This window comes from Oryzias melastigma, linkage group LG17, assembly GCF_002922805.2.
Source record: "Oryzias melastigma strain HK-1 linkage group LG17, ASM292280v2, whole genome shotgun sequence".
Taxonomy (NCBI): Eukaryota; Metazoa; Chordata; class Actinopteri; order Beloniformes; family Adrianichthyidae; genus Oryzias; species Oryzias melastigma.
In genome coordinates, this window is record NC_050528.1 from 934,579 (window position 1) to 953,742 (window position 19,164).

The window sequence follows — 19,164 nt, forward strand, 5'->3', positions numbered from 1 at the left end:
TGTGCCTAAAATTAGCCAAGAAACGAAGATGGCAAGTCATGGTGGTTATTATGTACATATGGGAAACTAATGATAAACTATTTATTAAAGGTTTATTGTACAATTTAAGGTTTCTGTCTTTGCCTGATTTTAACGTCAGAGAGATTTATTTCTTTATTTATTTATTTAAATAGTCTGCAGCCCAAAAACCCTCAGAGGAGATTTTGGAACCAGAGGCTTCAGATCAACATGAGAATGACTTTAAGACGTTCAGGGATTTTGGTTACAAACATCATAATCATAGAAGCACTGAGTATGTTCTTTTTTTAAACAAATAGTGTCACAGGGCGACTGTAAAGTCCTCCATCAGAAAAAGCATCAAGAACTCATCCAAACCCTGAAACCATCAGTTTTATGGGAGAACTTTGAATCCCATCAGATCTGTAATCTGGTCATTTCTTTTTCCCTGTGAACTCTGGGAGTTCTGCGAGTTTCTCCTCTGATTTTTGCTGCCCTTGACTTTTGTTTTAGGTAAACTCAAAGAAAAGTCAGAGCTGGAGCTCAGCATGGGACGGTTTATAAGAGGTGGGGGCGTCATCAGTTTGATAACATCTGACCAGTCCCAGCTAACAATGAATCCATGTTGAATTCTTCTGACCATCGCGGACCGTCAGGTCTACTCTGAGGCGTTCGTCGGTTGTTGATCCTGACGGCGTCTTCCGGAGATCCTCCTGCTGCAGCGGCGTCCTCTGGGATCAAACGGACGCTCTGAAGAAGCTGCATGTCTGCAGGAATATGATGATGTTTGCAGAAGTGCAGCAGGTGTGAGGCGGCTTTAACCCGGGATGGAAGAGATAATAATAAAGGGCTTAACCATAATCCCGCCCGTTGTTTCCCGAAGAGCCTCCAGCAGAACTGGATTTACTTCCTGCTCCTCATCAGCTCCGAGCGCCGCTGATGCTGGCGTGAACCGAGGCTCGGGACCTCAGTAAACACGCATGCCAGCAGAAGCTCAGCTTTGGGTTCTCTGGTTCCCCCGAGGTTCTGCTGAACGCTAAGAGCGCCACATCAACAAACGGGTTTCTGGGAATTAGGGTCTGGATTAGCAGCTCCGTGGCAGAGCGGGGATTGGGTCTGTTTTAACGAGACTCCGCTGTGGAGCGTTTCTGATGACCTCCCAGCAGTCAGTGGAGGCAGGAGCTCCTCCAGGTCCTCCTGCTGCTGGATCCGGCTCCCAAAGCTTTGGGATTGAGTAGGGCAGGAGTGTCAGACTCAATCGCACAAGCATCCAAAATCCAAAACTCGGGAAGTCTGGGGGGTCTTTGCTTATACTGCTGCCCCCGCGACCCGGTCCGGATGAAGAAGATGGATGGATAGAAAAGGCAGGAATATTATTCCAGAATAAATCAACTTAAACCTTAAATAACTTCCAATATTTTACTCTGCATAAAAATATTTTTTTTCAAAATTATACAAGTTAGAAATGAGCTCAAGATAACATCGGGTCATTAATAACAATAAAATGATCTGGAGGGCCGGATCCGGCCCCCGGGCCTTGGGAAGAAGGTGGAATTCATTGTGATGTCGGCGGATTTGCTCTGCAGACTTCAGGCGGGCCTGTGAGCGCCGGCCGGGTCACACAGGGTCCATCACCCCAAAAGAAGACCTGAACTAAATGTCTGTGAGAGCGGCGGGAACGCCGGAGGGAGGAAGAGCAGCACCGGGACCGGAAGGTGGAGGTCCTGACCCCTGGTGGCGTCTTTCCCTCCGTCAGCGCACTTCCAGCTCCTCTGTGTGTGAACCCCATTGTTCCTGCACTCTTTTTGGGGGGGGCATTCCCACATGGAAACGTGCACGTCTGTGTCCTCACACGACTTCCTCCAGAGCGAAAAGATTGTATCCTCGGTCGGCGTGGACAGGAGAAGGCCTTATCCTCTGAACTCTGACCCTGTTTGTCAGCGGAGTGCTCCGCATAAACATGTGCTGGGGGGGGCTCCATAATCCTGATCATTTCAGACTCATCAGTGTGATTACTGCAGGAGGCGGAAGCCCGGCGGCTCACCTGCACTGTGGGAGGAGCTAAAGGGCCTCAGTCAGGCTTTTAGCAACAAATCACATCCATCTGAAGCTGTGACCCCCCCAACCTGGAAAACTGGACCGGAAAACGCCAGAGAGACCCTGCAGATCCTCACATTCTTCTAATCTCATCATCCGTCTACCGTTTGGTGTCAGAGTGACCCTGAAATCACAGCATTCTACCCCCCCCCCAGAAGAAACCATCCGTACTCTCCAGACGCATCTGCTTTCATTCAAACGGTTTCATTTTTCAGATTCTGACAAACTTTCGATGCAGAGAACGTCTTGAGGAGGTCGACCCGTCGGGGGGGGGACTCCTCGTCCCTGTAGGACTCTGGAGCAGAACCTTCACATGTGCAGGTTCTTCCTACGAGGATCAGACCCACGCTCCTCATTTCACACCAGCTGATCACAGGAAAACATCTGCAGGAGCTCAAAGACGCGTCCAAACATCTGAGTTTCCATGAAGGTCAGCCTGACCGCATCATCCCAGATGGGGGGGCGGGGTCAGAGCTGCCCCCTAATCAGTCCTTTCATCACCGAATCCTCTAACAGTCCACGAGAACGTTCTGGACGTCACCTGAACGACGCAGCACAAAGAAAGATGAAACTGTCGCCCTGTCGGCCCCCCCTCATAAAAACCAGGATGCAGACGGAACAGAGGGATGCACAGTGACCCCCCCCCACAGGACATCCACTTTTTCTTGTTTATCTTCCTGCTGAGCTCTTCAGCAAAAGCCTCTAAGTATGTGCTGGTTTCCTTGAAGGCGCCACAGAGAGGACTTCCTGTCAGATTCCAACGCCGCGGGGGGGGGGGGGGGGGGGTCACAGGGAAGAGCCTTCTTCATTACAGGCCAGAAGAGCCTAAAGTTCGTCTTTCCTGCTTTGTGTTTTCCTGCAGCTTCCAGGAGAGAAGAGCCTCTGCTAAAGGTTAAAGTTTTACTGAAATGTCAGGAGACAGGAGGCTCCGCCCACTGGCAATTTTTAGAAAACGTTTCCATCAACTGATGTGCAGCAGCACCGTCTCCGGTTTCAGAGCCGGCTCAGCGTAAACGTTTGGATCCAGTCTGGAGGTGTTCAGACGTCTGTGTTGGGTCGCTGTGACCCGGAGAACTCAGATCTCTGCAGCTGATGGACGTTTTAGGAGAGTTTGGACCTAAAGGGTTGACTTTATGAAAGGCAAATGTTCTGCTGGAGCGGCTCCTTGACCCACCTGCCATCTGGAGCAGAATAACACGCATCAGGCCCTGCAGTCCAGCGCAGCCGGGCCACGTGTGGCACGCAGCTGCAGGCCGAGCTGACCCCAAACGTTTGGATCAGGAAGTGCAGGAACCTTTCCAAAGCTGCAGAGTCAGGCGGATCACATGATCATGAGTCATTGTTGTTTTTAGGCTCTGATCTGGAGAGCGGGGGGCGGGGCCTGTGCTCACAGCTACCTTCAGCTGGAATGCAGCAGAAATATTCCAGTTTGGACCTGGTTTCAGGAATTCAGAATGTGACCTCCTGACCCATCTGTGCCAGCAGCTGACGAGCCTAAGCGGCTTCCGCAAGCTCTGCAGCAACTGCGTCTGCATCTGCAGCGTCTACGTCTGCATCTGCAGCAACTGCGTCTGCATCTGCAGCAACTACGTCTGCATCTGCAGCGTCTGCTTTGGCAGTGTGTGCTTCTGCGGCGTCTGCGTCTGACATGTCCGAGCTGCTTCCGCAGGATCTACTTCTGCAGCGTCTGCATCTGCAGTGACAGCTTCTGCAGCGTCTGCTTCGGCAGTAGCGGCTGCAGCCAGGACCATTTGGCTTCAATTCATTCATTCATTCATTCATTTTCCAGACCGCTCCTTCCCTTTCGGGGTCGCGGGGTGCCGGAGCCTATCCCGGCTACTGATGGGCGAAGGCGGGGTACACCCTGGACAGGTCGCCAGTCTGTCGCAGGGCCTCAATCACACACACATTCACTCTCACATTCACACCTAGGGGCAATTTAGAGTCACCAATTAACCTATGAAGCATGTTTTTGGACGGTGGGAGGAAGCCGGAGTCCCCGGTGAAAACCCACGCATGCACGGGGAGAACATGCAAACTCCACACAGAAAGGTCCCAGCCGGGAGTCGAACCGGGGCCTTCTCGCTGTGAGGCAAGAGCGCTAACCACTGCGCCACCGTGCAGCCCTTGGCTTCAATTCCTCCATGCAAACCCCAACCTTTGCTCCTCCTCCGCTCGCTCCTCACAGAGAAACTCTGTTCTCTGATTCTTTGCATGACCATGAAGCATACGTGTTGCAGGGCAGAGGGAGGATCATGAATGAGAAGTGGGACACGGCTTTACCCGCCACTCACTGCATGTCCTAATCTCATTAGGGCCTCTCCCTCCTGCAGGCTCCGCCCTGGACGTAGAACTCCCAGCCGTGCTTCATTATTAAAGCAAAAATGTTCCTGCGCCGCCGTGGAACCGGATCGGCGGGCTCCTGTGAGGTCTGCAGGCCTCCTGAACGTGACCTCCTGACCCGCTGCCTCGGCTTTCCTTCCACCACGTGACGGGGCTCCTGTTACAGCCTGTGCTGAGCAGCGAGCGGGAAGGAGGTGGTCGTCCACGCCGCCTCCTGCTGATGGAGGACTGTTTGTCACAGAGAACAGGATGAGGTCGCCTGCTGGGATGGAGATGATTAATCAACTTAATGATTGATCTGTCTGAGGCAAACTGGTCATCAAATCGACCTATACTATTATAAAATGATCTCAAAATGAAATCATCGAAATCATTATTGGAAAATCCTTGTCAGTGGACCTCTCCTCTGGCTCAACTCGCGCCCCCAGCTGTTCCAGTTCCCTCTGGATGAAGCATCTGCTCCACTATTCAAACCTGTAGTTGTAGAGTTAGCTAAGATAGTTCCTCTTCAACAGTCCTGGTAAGAGGATCCCTCCTTCATGAGGACATCCCTGAGATTTCTTCTTTTATTTCCTGAATCTTTTTTTTTTTGTTTTTCCTCACAGGGTCTAAGGGCAGAGATAACCAGATTAATTTAGTCTGTTTAGTTTAGCAAATAGCTGTTGTTTATTAGAGTATTAGTGTGTGTTGGCAAGAGTCTGGCGATACAATATGTATCACCACACATCCGTCAGAATAGTTAATCCCTGAGTTTTTCTTCTAAAGAAACACTTTTCACATTAATACATTTTCAAAATACAATTTATTTGATGATCAGAACTTTAAGCACCACAACAAGTTGTTTTTATCTAACCTAATCAAAGGTGCTTCTCTTTTGGTAATTGAAGAAATATGTTTTTCAATATTTCATTTTCTATGTAACAAGATCGTGAGGCTCCAGGTCACATCTCTAGATTGTTCTGGTGGGATCTTGTAGTTTTGGTGTGGAGCTGCTTGAAGAGGCTCGTGTTGTTGTGCAGATAACTCCAGAATGATTCGGATCAGGAACCACAGATTATGAGATGAATCGGATGTTGGTGAATCGTTATGCTTCTGCTAAACATCATGAAGCAGCAGCTTCATTCATACATGTTTCTGTTCTTCCTGAAACACTGAAACATCCTGTTGTGTTCCCACAAACAGGTGAGGGTGGGCGTGCCCCCCCCACAGACCCTCTGATGGGGTGTTGGATTAAATGGCTCTTTAGGGGGTCATGGGAACAGCTCAGCACGTGCTCTCCTTGTGTAACCGCAAGTTTTAGGACTTTGGTCCTGAAGGCGCGGGACTGTCAGAGGCTGGTCTCCGTGAGGAGATGATGGAAGACCACATGAGCCAGTCCTCGGGAGTAGTGGGATTACTCTGTAATCTAACGGCCCCCTCGGGGTCCAGTAATCCGTCACTGTGCTGACGCAGGTGTCCGTCCAGCGCGGGGGGAGTAACTAAGGCGTTACTCCACGAGGGATCAGGTTGTTGTGTAATCCAATAAGCTCCAGTCCGCGTTTCCCCTCGAGCCCATCTGGATCTGGATCAGGATCAGGGTTTGTTTACTGGCGGAGACTCCTGCAGGACCGACCCACAGGCTGAGAGTCGCAGCTCCGCTTCCAGTGGCCTCGCGCGGCGGAGGGGCGTTCAGGGCGCGAACCCGACCCGGGAATTTACTGCCGCTTTTTGGGTTTTTTTGGAGTGAAAGTGGGGGGGCGCGGAGCGTCTGCCGCTCACAAAGTGTGTGCGGGGGGGCTCGTGCGCTCAGACGGAGGAGGAGTTCCGAGCCTGGAAACCCAGTCGCTCGGGTTCCTCCGAACGCCACAGTTCGGCTCCGCGCGGCGTTTGGGGGGTTTTCTCCGGGTGTCCGTAAACGCTGCGCCACAGCAGCGAGTCACCCAGAACAGATTACCGCCACCGCCGCGCGCGCGTACGTGCGACTCTAAACTTTTCCAGAGAGGGGGGCCTGCAGCCGCGTGCTGGAGTTCAAGTGTTCGGGAAGGGAGGGGGGCAGAGGGGCGGCAAACTTCACCTGTGGGGGGAAGAGGCGCGAGCTCCGGCGCGAGTTAGCTTACGGAGCTAGCATAGCCGCTAGCTCCCGCCCCGCCAGTGTGTCCTCCACCCTCCAGGAGGCCACCGCCGCGGATGAACTCTGACAAATTCCGCGGAGGTGAACGTCAGAGGTCCGCGGGCACACCCGCCGGTCCCCCGCTTGACTGAGCACGTTTCTCCGCCCATCTTCCGGGATGTTTGTTTATTTGTGTTTCCCCGCGCGCACATGCCGCAGAGCGAGCGCGGTCCCCTGAAGTCACGCACGCCGTCGTCGGAACGAGCCGTCCCCGCTCAGGAGCTGCGATGCGGCCGCGGCTGTCGGGCTGGGTGCTGGCCGCGCTGTGCGCCGCGCTGCTGGGCTGTCAGCCGGCGCGAGCGGACGGTAAGTCGAACCTGCACTCACCTTTACCTGTCTACCGGGGAGAGGAGCGCGAGGCAGCTCCCAGCTGAGCCTCGCGGGGATGATGGTTCAGACTCAGCAGAAGTTCGGCAGGTTTTAGATCAGACTGAAGTTTTATGTTTACCATAACTATATAACATGAATCATTTTGACACATTTATAAAACCTAAAGTAAAACTCTGGGATTAATTGAGAAAAAGAAACGTTAGTTTGCATTTTTGCAAAATTTAAAAGAACAAATTATCTTTTTATTCCGTTGTGAACTCTTCTTTGGAAGAAAAACTCAAATCATTGCTTTAAAATGTGTATATTTTGTTGGATAAAAGTTACTTCACACCTGATTTTAATTTTAGATTTGCAGCTCATCTCTGTAAATGTTCTTGAGAAAAATTTACATAATGGGAAGTTTGACTTCCTCAAACTGTTTTTGAGTTTTTTTTATTCTGTAGTTTTTTTTAATCAGTATTTAGAAATAAATTGTAGAATTTACAACAAAAATTTTGAATAATTTGACATTTTACTGTCTGATTATTCTGACGGACAGAAACCTCGTTTTTTTCCCATAAATTCTTCCATTAAATGATTTTAAATCCAAGTTGAGAGCACGAGAGAGATTATTTTCGTTGCAACTGTTTTTAAATGAAATGTTTTTATTTTCTAACTGTAATTATTATTATTTTGTCACCTCTTGGCCAGGACTCTCTTGTAAAAGAGCTTTTTTAATCTCAATGGGACTTCCTGGTTGAATAAAGGTTAATAAATAATAAAATAAATGGGGATAAATGGACCTTTTGAGAATCAAAAAACGAAAATTGGGAACACTTTGGTTTTGACATTCTTTGCATAAATGGATCGCAGACACCCCTCGGGTTATGTGGGTTTCAGTGCTTAAAGAAAACCTCGTCTGCGTTTGAACGTCTGCGTTGCATGCGCAGACACGGTCCTGGTCAGGCTGATATTGGCATGTAGAGATTTTTTGTTTTGTTAGTGATGGAGGCTGGATAAGGGCATGCTGCAGCAGCAGGAGTGTTGCGGCGGCGGCTCTGGAGGAGCGAAGGTTAGCTCTTATCAGCTGCGTGAGTCTGCGCCCGTTGTAAACAGTTTTTGTCCCAATTAAGTAAGTTGTCTGAGAATTCAGTGGAATTAGTGGCTTGTTGTTTCAGAGTGAAAGCTTGGGCTTGTTGCTGCGGTCGGTGCAAAAATGGAACAATAAGCCTGCTTTGCAGCGCGGCCCCCCCACACGTCCCTTTATTCACCACCGCGGTGATAAGCATGAATGAAGGCTTTCTGCTCACAGTCACTTAAAGATTACTCAGACTTTCTGTTTGATGCAAATATTAGGATATTGTGAAATATTTGCTGCCAGAATCAGGTGCAAATGTGAATTATTGAAATGAAGAAGAATCTGAATTTACTGAAGCTGTTTTTAGAAATGAAGTTTGCATGCAGTCGGTTGAGATCCTGCAGATTTAATTTTTCTGAATAATTTCTACATTGTTTTTAATTGTCTTTAGGAAATAAACCAGATATTTCAATAAAAGAATCTGTTTAATTTTCATGGGAATGTTCACGTCCGTCGTGCAGAACGTGGTCTGACTTCTCTCTGGAGGAGCTTCTGGGGTCGGTGGAGCGGTGCATCCACCCTGACCCTTCCAGTCTGAGAAAGCTTTTCATGTAAGTGTGCTGCTCCTTAGACCTGAATGAAGACCTGGACCTCACCGGGACTGGTTCCATGATCCGGTCCAGAGTGATCTCTGGAAGGAGTCCAGCGCAACTTGATGGGAAGTTTCACTTCGTAGAGAAAGCTGAGCGTTTGTGTAGCGTCTGTGTGAACAGGATTCATTTATTAGGCTTTAGGTCAGGCCTGTCAAACTCAATCACACGGGGCGCCAAAATCCAATCCTTAGGTCACGGGCCGAACAGGATAAACACACTAAAAACACATTTTTAAACTTTAAAAACATAACTTTTTAACGTGGACCAAACCTCAGGATGCAGCTGATACCAGTATCCTAACCTTACCTGGTCCACGTCTGGTACTGTGTCTGGAACCAGTACTGAACCGCCTCTGGTACTGTGTCCGGAACCAGTACTGAACCGCGTCTGGTACAGACGGTGAGCTAAGGGTTTAAGGTCAGGGTTAGGATAACTGGTGCGGTCCACATCCCAGTACTGGACCGGAACCTGTTTGCGTCCTGGAATTTGGGGAGCCTTGATTTAATTGACGTCAAAAAAACAGTTGGGGAAACCCAAAATGTCAATTTTTGATCAGGAGGGGGTCCTGGACCAAACGTCAATATGAGTCGACTTTGGAAGGAGAACGTGTTGCATTATGTCACCGTTACAAGATAACATTAGTAACACAGTTAAAAGCAAAAATATAAAAGGATCTGGCGGGCCGGTATGATCACCCAGCGGCCCGGGTCCGGCCCCCGGGCCTTGACTTTGACACGTGCTTTAGGGTCTTCGTGTTTCATCCTCTTTTGATGTCTCTATAGTTGTTGGTTTTGAAGATGAGCGCCACGTCTACCTGGTTTCTGGGGGAACAGCTTGCGGCACTTTTGTGGTTCCATCAGGGTTTGTGGTTGGGTTGTGTTTTTGTTGTGCAATGAAAGCTCGTTTCCGGGGGTGTCGAGCTCCGTCCTGTGGACCACCAGTCGGCTCAGATTGTGGTCTCGCCTGTCAAAACTCTCACGTGAAACGGACGTGTTAAAAACGCCACGAGCGTCTCGCTAGAGGTTCCTGCAGATGAAGTGTGTGGATCAGCGGCGCACACGTGAGCCTAAGCCTCGCCGTGGCAGGTCTTAACCCCTGACCCGGCGCCTCCGTGGGACAGAAATCTGCCTGTTGTTGTCCCTTCACACCTCTAAGGTAATAATTAGCTCACTGACGGCGTTGTCATTGACACCCACCTGAAATCAAAGTTCTTTTACGAGCGCAGATGATGACCACGCCTCACTCACAGAAGATGCTGCTGTCATGTTCAGTCGTTTCCTCTGAGGAAAGACGTTTGTGGAAGCACTTCCACAAAACCAGCGGTCTGCAACCTGCGGCTCCGGAGCCACTCGTGGCTCCTTTACCTCTCCGTAGAGGCTCTCTGGCTGAAGAACAAGAAAATATTACTGTTTTTTTAAGTAAGGGTTACTAAATTAGCATTTATTTAATTTATATTAGTTATAAATTTATAGATGAGGTGCACCTTGAAGATAAACTATGCAAAGGTTTTTACATCCCTGCAGCTAAAAAACTCATATAAAGTCTAAGATGGTCAAAGCTGCTACAATGAAGCCAAAAAATTAGCAAAACTCCAAAATGGCCTAAAAAACAGAAAAATGATAAATTAGCCAAAATAACTAGTGTGTTGCTGAAATATTGGCTAAACTCCAAATTAGTCTAGAAAACCTTAATAAACGCCAAAATAGTCCAAAAAGCTACAGAATGGCAATATAACTTTCAACTTGACTTCATCTAATATGAAGTAACGACTAATCGACTATTAAATTAGTCGTCAACTATTTTTTAGTCGACTAATCGTGGCAGCCCTAGCTTCCTCCAAAACACACCACTGCTAATACTCAATGGCGTATGCTTGTATAGCCCCCTTTCGACACTTTGACAAATGGGCGGGCAAGGCGGGAATCGAACCTGCAATCATCCGATCAGGAGTCGACCGCTCTACCGCAGCAGCTCGGCCGCCCCGACTAAGCAAAACTTTGGTAAAAAATCTGATCCTTTATTAGTTTAAAGCACATATTATCTTATGGTGTCCAGAACTGAACCGGGATGATCCGGTCTGGCACATGGCGTCTTTTATTTTGAAAAGAAGTCAAATGAGCTTCTATCAAAAGTAAAAAACTGATTTCACATGAGGAAATGCTAGTTTTTTTTAATTTATATTTCTGTTTTCATTCAAATCAGTAGAAGACAAACCCAAATGGGTCTTTTACTGTGAAAGGTTGCAGACCTCTACAGCTGATCTGTGGTCGTCAGACACACAAACCTTTCTCTCCTCCAGCTTCTTAAAAGCGTTCATCTGAGTTTCTGCTGCTGATGAAGCTGCTTCAAAGTGTGTTTAATGTCCTGAAGTGTTGCTCCTAAAGAGGTTATTAAAGTTCCAGCTGCTCCATCGGATCATTAAAGGAGAGGGAAATGTTTGCATGTTTAATGCAGCTGAGCGGCGATCGGCTGCAGCGACTTCTGCAGGTTTCTTTACTGAAAAACATAAGAAGGGAAGTGTTGCAATCAGGCTGTTCCTGCTGCAGATTCAACAGCAGCCTGCCCCCCCCCAGGTCAGAAATGGCCTGTTGATGCAGGAGGCGGGCGGCGAGGACAGGTGGCGTCTCTGCTGCATCTCTGATGGTTTGTAATCTGCAGCAGACGAATGTTCCAGCCGTGTGGGTTTGCCGCCGTGCAGAATGCGCCGTCGCATTAGCAGCCTCGGGAAAACCGTCCGCCGCCGCCTGTTTTTCACTCTCAGATGTGATCAAAGTGGAGCTTTTCTTTCCGGCTCACTGGTTCTGATTGTTGTTGGATGAATGTGACCCGGACCGCATTCATCCCTAAACTAACCTGAAGCGCCGCGGCGTGGAGCTTTCAGAGCAAAAAAACCGAAAAATCTTTTTGTTTTACATCAGCAGGAACCTCGAGTCTCAGATGCATCTGGTCTCAAAATCAGAATGTTTCTCTAATCTTTTATTTTCATCACCAGTTTCACTAGTTTTTAAAAACACTTTAAATCTCTGTCTTTGTCATAATCTCAAAGTTGTTGATTTTAGTCCTCAGAACTGTTTAAGTTGATATTATTTTTTACTTTATTTGCAGACGCAGACACACATCTTCATAGTTGTTTTGAGAATAAGCTTCTTCACAATGTGACGTTTTTGTTTTGTTTTTTCAAAACATTATTTTGTACCTTCAGTAACATTAAAAAGATGCAGATGGAGCCACAGATCCTTTTTAATTCAGATAAATTACACATGTTTAAGACTAATATGCGTATACATTTTTTTCTGTTTAGTTCCCAAAAGCTATTTTTTTTAAGTCTTTCGTTGAAGTTTCTCCAGATCTTTAGTTTGATTCGTTCTGATTATTTCCGATCAGTAGAATATTTTCTCTATTTACTTTTCACAATAAAAGCCCGCTGAAGAGCAAATGGCTTCTGTCTAATTCAGAGCGGATTTTCATTCGATGAAGCAGAATGAAGATTTCACTTCTGTAGCAGCTTCAGGCTTAAACGAATGTTTCGATGAAGACGGAGATGTTGAAGGTAAAGGATCCTCGCTGGAATTCCTCTGATGGTTCTGATCCGATTGTTGATCATTGAAACTCGATTCTGTTTCTCCTAAAGTCTGTAAATATGGACACATTTCTGCCTATCGTGTCACAGGATGTTTAAATATAATATGAATAAATGTTTTCCAACGTGTGAAATGGGAGAAACCGACAGAGTTCAGGTTGACGCCTGCAGGTGATTCGGTCGTCGGTGAAGCGCGTGTTTTTGTGTGTGCACGTATGCCATGGTTGAGTCCACACCAGAACGGCCGTGTTCCCTCTCCGCTCCTGGACTGGAGTGCATTAGAGTCTCTATTGGGAATGTGTGCTAAAAATACCGACCCGGGTTCTGATAGGAGCCGAGTCCTGACACCAGCCGGCTTTTCCACTCTGATGTGGGACTAGGACAGCGCTGCGTGCATGTTGTGCACTCTGGTTGTGTTTGTTTGTGTACGGTGTAGTGTGAGTGGGTTTGTATGGAGGGATGTAAAGGTTGAATAATGGAAACCTGCAGTATTTCATTAGAACAGCTTCAGAGTTTATGGGAAACGTTCTGGTGAAGGTTATGCCGTGCAGCACCTGTAGTTCAGACTGTGTGTGTGAGTGCACGTGTGTGCATGTGTGTTCACGCCTGTGTTTTTGCCTCACACCATCACCCAGCAGAAGGGAGAAGATGACTCGTTGAGGGTGGGAGTCGCTGGGTACGTCACAATATGCAATACATGGCTCGCGATATTGTGATACTGCGATAATTGATACAAATATCTCTAATAACTCATATTATGTACAAGAACACACATTTTTTAGCGAAATATATATCCCTATTTATTTTCTAGCTTCAACACAATCATAACAAACAACTTGTGTCTTATTTTGTGCCACAAATAATTGGCACTTTTTGGAACATTCATCTTTAAAATTCAGTGTCAACAATAGTAAACATGAACAGCGGCACCTCTAACTAGTGCAAAATTGTTGTAAACAACAGAAAAGAAATGAAATAATTCAAGAAGCTGCCAGACAGTCTTGAAACGCGCGGCCTATTGACCTCTAAAGTCTCACCAAAGGATGACAAATATCACGTTTACAGCCTCTTCAAATGAAAATAAAAGATCAATATTTGGTGAGAATCCATCGAGAATCAATCGCAGGACTAAATATCGCGATGTATCGATATTTTAGCACACCCATACTCATTGAGACTTCTGACCCGATGGACCCGACTCACACAAGGGTTATGTTCATTGGCTGTATCTGAGAATTGGACCGAGTGGCTCCGCCCCCCCTGGCATTCCAAACAGGAAGTGGCTTTAAGAAGCCAAAATCCTATAGACTTCTGCATAGAAATAAACAGCTGTTACTGTCATTCTATTGGTCATTCTGCTCTGATACATTTTAACATCTTCTTTTAATATTTTTTCTTAAGTTCAAGTTATAAACTGACCAATCAGATGCTTTAATAAAAGTAGGCGGCGCCTACTAGTCTCCACGTCCAACTTCCGAAACGTTTGACAGATTTTGTGTCGCGCACTTTCAAGTGTTAGGGGCGTGGCCTCCAAACAAGCTCACTCCTGATTGGTGAGACTGGTTGCCATAGAAACAATGACTCACTGATGACGTCTGGCTCCAACATGGTGGCATCTGTATCGTTAAAAAATGACTCAATTTGGTTGGAACTGGAAGTAAACAGTTTGAACCAGTTTGAACCAGTTTGATCCAGTTCTCAGAGACAGGCGCCGGTCCGGCTGTAGCTGGTTCTGTTCTGTCCGGTCAGACGCTGAACGTCCCATGAAGCCTCTGAAAAGGAAACGCTGTTTCCTGATAGACGGGAACGGCGGTGAAGCGTTCAGATTTATGTGTGGTTGATAAAACTCCAAAGTGACGGTTGTGGAGCGTCTGTGAAACATCAGTTTGTGGTTTGATTCCCAATTCAAGAGGATTAACCAGAAATTCCACGTTGGCGTTTTTACAAAGAAAATTCATGGATTTGTTTTTTATTAACTTTCCACAAACCTAGTTACTGATTTACTGAATACAGCAGCAGAAAAGCTTTGACTCGACACCTGTGTGTTCTCAGCTGTGATCATTTTCCATGATTCACAGGAAAAAAAACATTTTCATGAACTCAGAATCAGAATCAGAATCAGAAACGTTTATTGTCATTGCACATGGGGATACAATGAAATTGCTGTTATTTATGGTATTTTTAAGCTGTTTGTTCACAAAACCTGCGAGCGGCGCTGTTTGGCTCCGCCTCTCTTTGCATCTCTTTGCATGCGATTTGCTTTTTCTCCCATCAGACACTGCAGCTCTGGTATCTGCTGCACACCGACGACCAGATCAGTTCAGAACTCTGGAAACTAAAAGTTTTTTCTGATCTGAAATACGAGATTAATGAGGATAAAAGTCAAAAACAAGATGCTAGAAAAAGTCCTCCTCGGACCGCTCTGAACGGACTCCTTTAGAAAGCTGGGATCATCCAAGAATAAATGAGCAAAAATGTAAACCAAGAAGTGAAAGGAAGGGACGCTGGCGGAGGCCGGATCTTTAAAAAGACTCTGTGGTCAGAACGCAGATGCAGTCCCGGAGGACGGCAGCTCGCAGACAGACATGCGGTCGCTGAACAAAACGTCAATACGATCTGCTGAACCTCAAAGGCAGGAACACGGCTTTAAATAAAGTGCAGCTTTTAATTATGAAAAGGTCTCCTCTCCTTCATGAGAGTCCGGATTCTCTGACCTTTAGCTGCGCAGACGGCTTGTGTAATGCGCACATTCAGCAGCTTAATCCTCTGGCAGCTGCAAACTAGGGCTGCCGCGATTAGTCGACTAATCGACTATTAAAATAGTCGGTGCTAATTTCATAGTTGATTATTCTATGGAGTCAGAGTGTAGTAAAGTTGGAAGATATAATGGCATTCTGCTATATTTTTGGACTATTTGACATTTATTAGGGTTTTTTTATGCAGTTTTTTTTAAAGCAAATATTTAGGCTGCAGGCTAGCTGTACTGGCTAATTTGGGCGTTTTTATTTATTTTTTTAGACTATTTTGAAGCTTAGCTAATATTTATACCACTGTTCTGGCTAATTTAGGCTGTTTTGGAGTTAGGCTAATATTTACACGTTAGCTGTTTTGGCTAACTTAGCCTTGTTTCAGTTTATTAGGCTAATTTGGCAATTAACTAATGTTTTAGCTAGCTATCAGTTTTAGCATTTTCAGCTATCAACTTCAGTGTTCTTAGCTATTATTTTCAGCATCTTCAGCGGCCAAATTCAGCTTCCAACATTCTCACTAGCATTAACACAGGTAATGTTATATATCTAGTTTATAGTTAGTTTAACTCTAATGACGGTTTAGACGTGTGCTTCTCATCCAGTTTGTGGATGACCCGATTAGTCGACTCATCGTAAAAATACTGCAATACTGCAAAACGATGAACTGAGTTGTTTTACTCCAAAAACGGATGTTTTCCTTCTGTTTTTCCAGTGTGTCCGAGCAAAGACATCCGTAACAATGTGACCAACCTCCAGACGCTGGAGAACTGCACGGTGATTGAAGGTCACCTGAAGATCCTGCTGATGTTCAAGACCAAGCCGGAGCACTTCCGGGGCCTCACGTTCCCCAAACTCCGAGTGGTGACCGACTACCTGCTGCTCTTCCGGGTTTACGGCCTGGAGAGCCTCAGCGACCTCTTCCCCAACCTCACCGTCATCAGAGGCAACAACCTGTTCTTCAACTACGCTCTGGTGGTCTTCGAGATGCTGCAGCTGCGGGAGGTGGGCCTCCACAGCCTGATGAACATCACCAGAGGAGCCGTGAGGATTGAGAAGAACCCCGAACTCTGCTACCTCTCCACTCTGGACTGGTCCAAGATCCTCGACTCAGTGGAGGACAACTACATCGTGGCCAACAAGAACGACAGGGAGTGCGGAGACGTGTGTCCGGGGGCGCCCCGGGGGGAGACGCTGTGCCCGACCACCACGCTCAACGGACACTTCAGTGAACGCTGCTGGACGCAGAAGTTCTGTCAGAAAAGTAAGTTCCTTTTCCTTCATGGTGACGCTTTGATCTTTGGGAGTCTCCATCCAAGAACCAGAACTTCTCCAGAACTCAAAGGTGTGAAGTTTCAGATAAAATGTATAAATTCACCTGGAAGTTTGGAAGATGTTTGATGGAGAAACCTTTTTCATCTTCAGGGCTTTTAAACTTAGTTTTACTACTTTTTTCTTCATTCGTTTTGGGCAGCAGCCACAAAATAAGTCAAAGTAGAAACAAAAAAATAAACACAAACAAATAAGAAAACAGCTGTCAAACTTGACTACACGAGTTCTCCAGAGTTAAATTCATGGATGGAAAAAAGTTAATTTTCAAACCTGATCCGCCTGCTTTAGTGTCTCTGTAGCACAGAGACGTTTCCATCCAGACTCCTGGAAGTTTCAAACTCACCTGAGCGCCGTTGTTCTGGTAGAATCAGATGCTTTTAGCAGGAAGAAGCTCACAGTTCTTTTGCTTGTTGGTAGAACACTGACATCATGAAATGACTGAAACGCTTCACCAGCCCGTCGTCTGCATGTCCTCCAACTATAAGTTTACAGAACAAAACGAACAAAGTGATTCATTTTGATATTTTTGCCCTCATGGCTGCATTTACATTTTTTTTAGAGACGTTCCTCTTTGGTCGCCTCATAAATCACCACAGTAACGGTTCCATTCTGTAAGATTTCTAGAAAAGGTTCTAGTTTCATCTTATTTCCCAGGAATTAGTCGGGCTGTAACGAGTCTCCGAACACTCGGAAACCTCCATCTGGTAAGAATATTTGTGACGTTCAAAATTGCTGATTTGTAATCTTTATAAGTATAGTAGTTTTTTTCTGTTTAAAAACTGAGACTGAAGTTTTGCTCACTGACATAAATTCTAAAAAAAAAGAATTGTCCTTACATTCTTTTGGTTATGGTAATTCTGTAGCAGTTGACGTAATTATTGTAACTCCAGCAGATTCTGAAGCGGAGAAACGGCGCCTCACACTGATATGAAGCTCTGAAGCTGCATGTCATAAACCTTCAGCACAGGAAGGACGGATGTAATCAATCAGCTGATTCTACAGCCGAGAAAAGGGACTTTTATACTGTAGTTTCACCAAAATGCAACACTTAGAACGTAAAGTGATGCAGAACTTTGAGGATATGTGGAGAACATTTTTAGGATTTGTTGTTAAGTGATCTAAACATCAGTGTGTTTATGCTTTTCTATGTTGTTTATGTTACTGCTGAACCAGAAGGGTAACAATTAATTGTTTAAAGTAACAAAATCAGTTTCTTTCTTTTTAAATCTTTGTTTTTTTAGTAGTTTTGTTCACTCTGATCTTCTGTTCTAAATAAAAGTATAAATGTTGGGGATTTAATACATATAATTTCAATTATAAAGACAGACATAGCAACAAACATTACATTCAAAAGTAAGAATCGATTCATGATCGGATCGCTACCTACGCGACGATCCACAGTCATTCATGTTGAAGCTTTAATTAAAACTAAAACTCCCTCCGGTCTAGACCAAAACACCCACAAAGGAACCGGCCGGGGGCAGTTTTCAGCAGCTCCAGGTGATATTTTGGGCTAATTAACCCGATTTGTGTTGCTGGTCTGTATTTGTTTTGACAGCTTCAGCTGAAGGGTCAGGAATTTTCCGGACCTGGAAAAGGTCCAGGAAGGCCGAGGGAACGTAAACACGGTCTGCTTCACTGAAGCTGTTTGTGAAGCGCCTCTGGAGGCTTCAGTCCAGACGAGATTCTGTATTGATCGACTCGCGATACATGAACCACAAACAACCAGTGCATCATTTCACTGCAACAGTCTTATTTAGTTAACATTGATTAAAAACTCCACATGACCCTCGTCAGGACAGGAGGCAGACGTCTGGTATAAAGGGCTGCATCTGATTGGTTGAATGCAAAAACGGCTCGATTTGATTCGTTAAACACTTCAAGCTGCCATGAGATTGTTTTAGCAGGTATGCAGACATTAAAGATAACCATTTGTTGTAACTTACTCCCTCTTTGTGATGATATTGGTTGATATTGTGGTGAAGATCTGCTTCAGCTTCTGTAAGCTTCAGCTTGTGGTGTTGACAGCGGTTGAGAGGGTTTGGTCCTCTCTGAGAGAGAAATGTCAAAACCATGTCACGTGTTTGTTCTCGTTCCTGCAGAAAGATGTGATGCAACAACTCAGTTTGGTGAAGTACGAGTGTTTGCTCCGTTTGCTCTGGTCTGATCTCCACCTGAACGTCCAGCTCAGGATCTTTGATCAAACGCTTCAGCAGAAAGACTGTTTTATGAAGCTCCATGTTCACTCAGAGCCGTAGATCTTATTGTGGACCGTCCATGACCCGTCGTGGTGTTTCTCTCCTGTTTCTGTCTCTGTGGACTCTGGTAGAGTAGAAGGTCCTGAAGTGGAACGGCTTCGCTGTGTCTGAACCGCTCCGTGACAGGAATCCAGACCAGATGTTGAGAGGCCGATCTCCACCGTGGGCAGGAATGCTGCTCCGGCCTGTGGCCATGTGGTCCTGTGGTTTTTGCCTCCGTTCTCCAGAGCATGAAGGACCCGTAATGCAGCAGCTGCACCCACAGGTTTAGGATGCAAAGCATTCTGGGTCGTCATCTGCAGTGAGCTGCGCTTTCCAAACCTTTTCAGAAGTCCGTAGATGAGGTCATGAGGGTTCACATGGACCATGGAGAACACTACGCTCAACTCAAGCCCCCATAAAGCAGCGCTGAGCTTCAGAAAAGTGTTTTTCCCTTTATTGAAACTTTATAAAACGTTTAAATGAAAGAAAAAGACATTTGTTATCCTTCCTTTGTGTTGTGAGATCTGCATGTTTATGCAGGGTCAGGTCTAACTCCTGGATTACGCTGGTCTTTATCAGGACGTCCAGGATGGAACTAAAAACTCTCCGTCTCTGAGCACTTCTCCATTTTGACGCAGC

At 46.2% G+C, this 19,164-nt stretch overlaps 2 protein-coding genes and 1 long non-coding RNA gene across 5 annotated transcripts in view; 2 read left to right on the forward strand and 1 right to left on the reverse strand.

Moving 5' to 3' along the window:
* The window catches only part of mfsd14a2 (major facilitator superfamily domain containing 14A2), a gene marked incomplete in the record, with an annotated part of 12,621 nt that extends 12,518 nt beyond the window's left edge, over positions 1-103 (forward strand). Inside the window, 1 exon segment of the mRNA XM_024273677.2 lies at positions 1-103.
* Positions 104-5,757: 5,654 nt separating this feature from the next.
* Positions 5,758-19,164, forward strand: part of insra (insulin receptor a) — a 43,891-nt gene continuing 30,484 nt past the window's right edge. The window contains exons 1-2 of the mRNA XM_024273678.2: positions 5,758-6,892; positions 15,669-16,217. Coding sequence (XP_024129446.1) covers positions 6,814-6,892; positions 15,669-16,217 — 628 coding nt within the window. The 5' untranslated portion in view covers positions 5,758-6,813. The remainder of the gene's footprint in view (positions 6,893-15,668; positions 16,218-19,164) is intronic.
* Positions 7,046-19,164, reverse strand: part of LOC112147358 — a 44,839-nt gene continuing 32,720 nt past the window's right edge. Inside the window, exons 2-3 of one of the 3 annotated variants that reach the window (XR_004949556.1) lie at positions 16,629-16,763; positions 7,046-8,734 (exon numbers count right to left, since the gene is read on the reverse strand). This is a non-coding gene — a long non-coding RNA (uncharacterized LOC112147358). The remainder of the gene's footprint in view (positions 8,735-16,628; positions 16,764-19,164) is intronic. The other 2 variants (XR_004949555.1, XR_002919442.2) reach the window with 2 other exon arrangements.